Raw genomic sequence first — 8,554 nt, 5'->3', positions numbered from 1 at the left:
TTAGTCCTCACCCCCCTTCCTCTTTTTCCTTCAGAGAGAAGTGGGAGGGAAGAATCGAGTGAGGCGGCAGAATTCCAAGAGTTTGGAAATTTGTCCCATCCCAACATCGAACTCGGCGCCACAGCTCCTCTAGGTCGAGACCGGGAGGGTGACTGCCTGCCTGCCGGCCTGTCCTAAAACACTTTTCCCCCCTTTTCGGACCTTACCAAGAAGATAATGACTGCTTGCTGACATTTACAACTAATAGGCTTTTTTTTCTTGCACCTAAGAAGAGTGTGGAGAACCCACTGCATCCACTCAGGGTAAGCTTTGAAACATGTTTGTATGATACAACGTATATGATACATGTTATAATCCCAGGGTTGACTGATTTATGTAGCTCAAACTGCAGAGGGCCAAAAGGTGAGTAGAAAAGCTGGTCTCAGAGGGATGTTGAGCTGGTTTTCTGTTGCATGAGTAGGTGTGTCCAAATTGTCCACTGGTACTATTTAGGTGAAAATTGGCCCATTTAAAAGTGAACTTTCACCGTACTTTTTGATGACTAAACGGCACACCTCATGAATCGTTTTAGTCAACCCTTCGGTTATTCATTCATTATCTGGACTGCTTATACTCACACGGGTTGTAGGGGGTGCTGGAGCCTATCCCAGCTGACCTTGGGCACCAGGCAGTGGACACCTGAATTGGTGACCAGCCAAATCCAAGTCCCACAAAGACCAATTTAGAGTGTTCAACCAGGCTATGGTGCACATTTTGGGGATGTTGGAGGAAACCGGAGTATCCGGAGAAAACCCACGCAAGCAAGGAGAACGTGCAAACGTCGCACACGACCACACCTGGTAACGAACCCTCGATCTTAGAACTGTAAAGCTGAAGCGATAACCACACCCCCTTATGTTATGTGAATTTCATATGAAACAGTCCATTAGCGGTACAAAAATCTGAATTTTTCATTTAGAATTTTTCTATTCCATTTTTATAACTGCAAAATTCACCAATTGTGGAAGTGATTAGTCGTATCTCGTTATATATATTTTTTTTTTATTACATTTCCCCTTAAAAGAAATGTTTTGGGGAAACATCGAGGTTACACAAACCCCTCAGTTGGAGAAGTCTTTTGGGATGGCCAAGTTGTTTCCACTAAGCAGTAGCCTAAAACCACACCTTCCTCTCTTTCTCTCTCTCTCTCTCTTTCGACCAATGAACAAGAGAATGTGAAGAAATTTCTTTCCACACAACTGGCCAGATGAGCCGTGTTCAGAGGAGAAAGAAGAGTACTATGAGGGGGAATGACAGTGTGTGATCGATTCCCCCTCAGTGGCAGCATGATTAGAGCTGCAACTGCTTATCTGTCTTTGTGTGTGCCCTACAATTGACTGAAGACCAGTTTAGGTTGTAGACCTCCTGTCGCCTGAGGTCAGCTGGGATAGGCTCTCCCATCTAGTGACCTAGCAGTGTTGAAAATTTTTGAATGACTGCAATTGAGCCTAATTTTAATATTCATTGTCATAAATTGATTCAAGACTATTTGTATGTTAGCTTCCATTTTTTTATATTATGGTTAGAGTCTACTTTGCAGTCTGTTCAGTTATGCTCAAACTCAAGTTTAAACAGCACATAGTTTTACAATGACTTAAGATAAATAAATTCTAGAAAGACGAACACATTGCTGTCTATTGAGCTCAGATAATTTAGTGGAACCCCCCTCTTGGATTGCTCGTATTGTTTCTGGCAAAAGTATCCTTAACAAAGGATTTGAAGAAATACGGTATAAATCAGCCTGTTTAATGGTTATTCCACTCTCTCATGTGTGCTTGCTATTTTTTTTTCCATGATGTGGCACAGATGTGCAGAAACTTGGAACATTCTGAAAGCTTCTGTATTTTTTACGGCAGAGGCTATCTGTAATTGGGATGGGTGTAAATCAACAACGACCACTTTAAATGTGAGCTGTCAGTTGGTGAAAATACCAAATTAGAATCACATGTCAGGTTTTTAAATGTCTTTGTCAGTATATTGGTTGTTGTCCATGTTGCCACCTTGTGCCAATTGTCACGATTCTGATCTGTGGGCCAACATGAAGGTATACGATGGGCAACGTAATGCAGCCCATGCACATCTGCTCCCTGTCAGACAGTCTAACATAAAGCAGCTGTGTTGAAAACTCTCCTCCGAGCTTGTAACTTTATCATGGAGCCTCCTCTCCTCTGCAAGTCACATCCTCCTGCTGAGAGGCTGGACTTGAACTTGGAGTTGTTTCATGCCTTTGCATTTTGTCGAGAGGTGGCAGTGTGGAGTTACAGTATATCATTCGTGGTGTATAAATAACAAAAGAGACCTTTCACCCCACTTTGTTTCTCCATAAAGTCCCAAAAAGTTAATAGCTCATGTTTAGCCTCAGAGTCAGTAGTGGTTGCTGGTATGTGCAATATGTAAGGAGAGAACTTCCTAGTAAAAAAAAAAGCTACCACAATTTATAGAGTTTCGCACAAGCACCCCTAAAATGGCACTTTCAAAGCTGATTTTTCCTTGTGGTTCCTGTATATGCTGGTATGATGCTCAATATTTAAGGTTGTATAAAATCTGTGTTGAAAGATATGGAAATCCGTGGATGATTAAAATCACATTGCAATTGGAGGATGTGAATGCTATAAATTGAGGAGGCACAAAGACAGCTGGAATATGAACTTAAGCAAGAAGAGAAAAAAAATGTAAAAGTTAAGCAGTAAAATCTCCAGCAGACGTGACGTCATGTTGTTCTATGCAAAAGGGTGTCAAGCATATATGAGTTAGGAAATATTAAGAAAAAAGCAAAACTGCGGGAATTCTGCATGTTTATGTTGGGGAAAAAATCCAGGAAGAAAAAGCTTTTAACTTTAATGAATGGAATAAATCACTGGGTGTGTCAAATACTTCTAAGAAAGCCGCAGCAACAATTTCTTCCTTATAGGGCAGTGCAGAGGTTTCCCTGGAATTTTGTTTATTATAATATTTTCTGGCAAATGACATAATATTGGCTGAATAAGTCTACAATGGCAGACATGCCTGAAATTAAACAGGAAGTTAGCCATTTTGGAAAGTAGTAATTGCTGACAAATTCCTGACCTTGTACTTTGCCATTCTCCAAAAAGATTTGCATCACTAAATTTAGAAGCAGAAGTCAAAGTGAAAGTTATATTCTAAAAAAAATAGGCGTAAAAGTTCAGGTCACTTTGACCTATTAACATCAAGACAATTCATACTGGAGTTTGACCATTTTTAATAGAAACCCAAGCATATTGGGTCAATTTTAGTGCTTGTTTTCAGCGCCAATTAATCACTAAGCACAGCTTTAATAACATTTTGCTACAGTTAAGTGTGACGTTATGTGTGCGGTCTCTTCCAATCAGGGTGAGTAATTGTGTAAATTTGTGTGTGGTCCATTCCAATCCTGCCTTAACAGTCACTTTTTACTAGTTAGAGTCTAGAGAATCGTGCTCTGCAAGTACTCATTTGCCTGATGGTCATGGTAAATTAGTCTTAGCCAGCATCTTACATAACAGATCACTTACATTATGTCATCACACATACGCAAAACCATTGTTTGATATTTTTGCAAACATGTATTTTTCTGAGACAGCAGAGAGTGGTCAGAACTGTTGCCTCATAGCGAGAGAGTTTCGGTATGTGCGGTTTGAGCTTTTCTGTGTGGCATTTCTATAGTTCTCTATGGCAGCATTGGTTTTTCTATTTATATAAAAAAAACTTCAATAAAAAAACTGTGGGGTTTCTCTGAATACAGCAACAAAAACATGTATATGTATGTACTATGTGAATGCACAAAATTGTCTATTGGCTTTAATTTGAACTTGGCCTTTGCATCGGCTTTCAATGCAAAACTCGTTCTAGCACAACTGTGTTAAATATGTTAAAAATGACATTACATTTTGGAGGTAAAATACTACCTGATGATTTAACATGCAATTCAAACTCCAAACATGCCATGATGTATGCAAGCAACGTTTAATGTATAAAAATGTTTCATGTAATTAAAAAGTGTGTTGCATACTCAGCTTTTTTATGTTATTTAAATTTTTCTTTCTGGTTTCTTTTGTAGATGACGAGGTTGCGGTTGATACCGCTTTGTGCCATTCTAGGGGTCTTGTTTTCAGGATTTCTCCTGAAAACCGACGCTCAGGAAGGTAAGTTGAACTGCAAAAGCATTCGTGACTGTGACCCTGACATTTTTCTTACAGTTTTTGAAAAAATCCAGCCAATCTAGCTAGATGTGGAATTAGGTGGTAAGCTCTATCGTGTTTAGACCAAGAAAAATATCTCTCTCAAGAAATCATACAAACAATGTCCACTATTTGACTTTGAAGCGGATGTTCTATACTCATTTGAGATATTTCAAGGAGTCTTTTAAAAGCAACTCCAGCGATAACTTTTCCCGGGCCACTGAGGGAGTGGCGCAGGTGTTAATCGTGCTAACTGAAGACCGCTCGCAAGACGACGTGGCCGAGCCGGCGCAAGTGCTCCGCTTGGCCGGCGTGGAGGTGTTCGCGGTGGGGGTTCTGGATGCTGTGGACTGGGAGCTCAGGGAGATTGCTAGCAAATATCCTAAAACTCACGTGTACAGCGTAGGGTCTTTTCTGGCTTAAAGGTATCTTATCCAAGATTTAGTGGTAAGGCTTTGCGACACAATGGGACAGTTTGGGGGTGTGCGGATGCCGAATGAAGCTCCCGAGGCTAGAGGAGGGACAGGTAATAAAATGGGACGGTCGTCCACTACCATACTAATGTGTCCACATGTGCCAGATGGACTCCGCTGCACATGTGGCTGACTGTTTTACCATTAACGCACAATCAGATACACTTTACCCACAGTAACCTTATATGATCTACAAACCTAACATCACTTGTTATGCCCACATTTAGAAATTCACTTAGATGCATGTGATTGAGAGCCTACACGCAACAAATAATGTCAGAATTGAAAAACATTGAATTGATCTTATTTACATTACCTTCATGGAGTAATTACCAATCTCATAATTAGCCTAATCCATTTTCTAACTGAGAAACTTTAACCCACAGAAATCATGGGATCAAATTTAAGTGGCACAAAAATATATATGATTCCTGACACTAGATGGGTTTAAATTGAGGCTTAAGTGCTCAAAAACTGTACACAAATGACTGTCAATTACACAATTGCACATCATGTATCACAGCTTCTACACCAATAAGTAACCTTCTAACAATTTCTAACCACTCACCAACACCACCTGCTTGTATGTTTACATGTTCACCTTTATCCATCAAGATGTGTCAATGTTTTTAATAGTGTGTTTATAAAAGTATGTGATGTTTTGTATCTAAGACAGTGATGAATCCGCCTTGACTCCATTCTTATCCTGCTGAGGAAGTACTAAAAACAAGTCAATTGAGAACCCCGGTTCACCCAAACCAAATTTTGAATACAGAGTTTGAAATGAACTTTTCTCAATGAGAGAGAAATGGTCATTGATAGTGAAAAGACGACGATTTTGTAATGGTCAAAAAAGTACAAACTTCAGCACACAAAAGAATGAGCGGACGGGTCATTACTGGTCAAGTTATCTGAGGTCTGTAACACGAGACTGCATGGTTGGCTGACACCATTGGGTTTGTTCAAGAAACACCTTTTAAACGTTATCATCAACATAGTCTCAAGGGACTATAAAGTATTTTTATTTAGTTATTTTAGGATGTCATTATTCCGGGACATTTGGTCCACATTGATTGAATATCATATTTGTATTACAAATTCTCCTCCAGAAGTGTTGCAAGAGATAAGAAACTAAGTTCTTCATTTTACTTGCTGAGGTTTGACATCAAATACAACTATCAAACTATAATAATTTTAGTTTAGGTAAACTCATTGGTTTTTCAACAATTTCTTTGTATCCATTTTTTTAGACTTAAAGGCAAAGCAAGTTTCATTAACAACTGAAACCATTAATACTGTAATAATAAGTCTGCTAAACAAAACCTCGGCAACACCAATAGATAAATAAAACATGAAACAATATAATTTGAAAAATCCTTTGCTACAATTCAAACCAAATGACCCAAAAGCTAAATCATACGTAATAAACTAATAAACTTGGGTAATACTTGGAATGCCTTGTGCAAATTTCCGTGGTTCAGCCTACATGCAGCATAATGTTTTTGCAATGACTTGTCCACACTGAATGTGACTTGACACCTTAGATCCTTTCCCCACTTTTTCACTGTTAACCCTTTCACAAGTTCCATTTTCTTCTGTTTGTCTCTCCCTCCTTAAAGCGCAAGATTCCGCAGACCTTGTACTCTTAATCGATGGATCACAGAACGTTGGAGCAGCGAACTTTGAATATGTTCGTGATTTGGCGTTGAGAATTGTTGAGCCCCTCGATGTTGGCAGAGAGACCGTTCGGGTGGCCTTAGCCCTGTACCATGCCGACCCCGAAATTAAGTTCTATCTCAGTACACATGAGAGCAAAGCTTCGGTCCTGGAGGCTATAAAGGAACTTACGTACACAGGGAGTCCCGAATCTAACTTGGGCCGAGCCTTGGAAGTAGCCCAAAATCTTTTGAGCCAGTCCACCGGGGGCAGGGCAGAGGAGGGCATACCCCAAATGGTGGTCGTTATCAGTGCTGGGCCATCCACTGATGATACCGGGGCTGGCGACCGGGCCCTAAAGAGGGCCGGAGTTATCACTCTCGCCCTGGCCATCGGTAACACCGCCATGGCAGATTTGGAAGCAGTGGCTACCCATGAGTCTTTTGTCCTGTCGGCCCCTGATTTCAGATCAGTGGCAGGCATGGGTGACCAGCTGTCGCCATTGCTTCAGGGTGTGATCGGTCGCTCCATTATAGTACAGAATGAGTTCACAGAAGGTAGGTCACTTTTCTGTAATTGTGGGGATGAGAGGCTTTTGAGAAATCTAAAGCCCGAAGGTATATAACATTTGCCTTTGAAATATTTATTTTTTATTTTTATTAGTTTTAGGTTTTTCCAGTAGAAAAGGAAATCTGAAAATTAATGGGTAATAATAATGATACTTATAGCCTTTAGGGATTGTTAGGTTCTGTACATGGTGACCCATTGAAATAAAAGGAAACAATTAATGCTTTAAATGGAAATTCAGACATTTGCTTAGCATTAAAAGGTGAACTTCTCACTAGTTGAATTTCATTTGTACTACTAATCTATTTTCTTTCCTCATCAGTTGTGGCTGTTGAACCAAGAGACATCATTTTCCTCCTTGACAGCACAATGGGTGCCACCATCATCAACTCCATACGTGAGTTCATCCGGAGGTTCGTCAACATCATGCCCATAGGCCCAGGTGGTGTTCAAGTGGGTGTGGCCCAGTTCAGCAATTCCCCCCGGGTGGAGATAGACCTCAACTCTTACGGAACTAGAGATGAGCTAATGGCTGCGCTGGGTCGAATCAAACCAAGACCGGGGCAGACAATTAACATCGGCGCTGCCCTGGACTTTGTCAGGACTGAGATGATTCGACCCGAAAAAGGCAGTCGCCTTCGACAAGGCGTTCCGCAGCTTATTCTCCTAATGACCACCAAAAAGTCTGCTGATGATGTCAGGGGTCCAGCCAGGGCTCTGCAGCAAATGGGCGTACTGACCATGGCTGCCGGTTCCAAGACCGCAGATGAGCAAGAACTAAAAGAGATTGTCTTTGACGAGAGTGTCATTTTCATGATGAGGGACTTCCGCATGATACTACGCAACCCAAGGATAATCATTAATCCGCTTTCTACTCTTGCCGGCATCTTTGTGACTGAAGAGCCGACTGAGCCAGGTAGGGCACATCCATAGGTTTTATCCATATTCATTTCAAGAACATTTCAATGTGTTTTTTTTCTTCTGCTTTTCCTCAGTGGTGGAAATAACAACGGTGCAGACCCAAAGTGTGGTCAGAGACATTGTCTTCCTTGTAGATGGCTCTAACTACATTGGCAGCAACAACTTTCCATATGTGCGAGACTTCATGATTAATGTGGTCAATCAACTAGATGTCAGACCCGATCAGGTCCAAATTGGCCTGATGCAGTTTGCTGAGCAGCCAAAAATTGAATTTTATCTCAACACGGCACGCGATAGGGAAGATGTAGTAAACAGAATCTCTCAACTCAGACTGACGGGAGGCTCTGTATTAAATACGGGTGCTGCCATGGAATACGCCCTGCGCAACATGTTCACTCCAGGAACCGGCTCACGCAAGAGGCAAGGAGTACAGCAGGTGTTGGTCCTCATCACAGGAGGTCCTGCTCAAGATGAGATGAAGAGTGTGGCAGATAAGCTAGCTCTCGGAGGAGTTCTGACCTTTGTGGTCAGTTCAGGACAAGCAGACCAGGCAGTGCTGCAAACAGTTGCCTTTGTCCCAGACTTGGCTTACCATGAGCCAAGTTTCTCCTATTTACCGGCAATGGCAGAACAAATCATGCCAAAGTTAATAACAGTGGTCGGCGCTACCGAAGAAGAAACTGGTAAGTTTTTCGCATTTAACACATACTTTGCAAACAC

The 8,554-nt window shown here is 41.2% G+C and overlaps 1 protein-coding gene across 4 annotated transcripts in view; it reads left to right on the top strand.

Moving 5' to 3' along the window:
* The first annotated feature begins 113 nt into the window (after positions 1 to 113).
* col6a3 (collagen, type VI, alpha 3) overlaps positions 114 to 8,554 on the top strand; it is a 30,861-nt gene continuing 22,420 nt past the window's right edge. For 3 of the 4 annotated variants that reach the window (XM_077727652.1, XM_077727651.1, XM_077727650.1), the window contains exons 1-5: positions 114 to 302; positions 4,097 to 4,181; positions 6,310 to 6,903; positions 7,236 to 7,829; positions 7,909 to 8,517. In XM_077727652.1, the coding sequence (XP_077583778.1) occupies positions 4,097 to 4,181; positions 6,310 to 6,903; positions 7,236 to 7,829; positions 7,909 to 8,517 (1,882 nt within the window). In that variant the 5' untranslated portion in view covers positions 114 to 302. The remainder of the gene's footprint in view (positions 303 to 4,096; positions 4,182 to 6,309; positions 6,904 to 7,235; positions 7,830 to 7,908; positions 8,518 to 8,554) is intronic. The other variant, XM_077727654.1, reaches the window with a different exon arrangement.

Source organism: Stigmatopora nigra, chromosome 11, assembly GCF_051989575.1.
Source record: "Stigmatopora nigra isolate UIUO_SnigA chromosome 11, RoL_Snig_1.1, whole genome shotgun sequence".
Classification (NCBI taxonomy): Eukaryota; Metazoa; Chordata; class Actinopteri; order Syngnathiformes; family Syngnathidae; genus Stigmatopora; species Stigmatopora nigra.
Note: the sequence above shows the minus strand (reverse complement) of the source record. Positions and strands in the feature narration are given on the sequence as shown.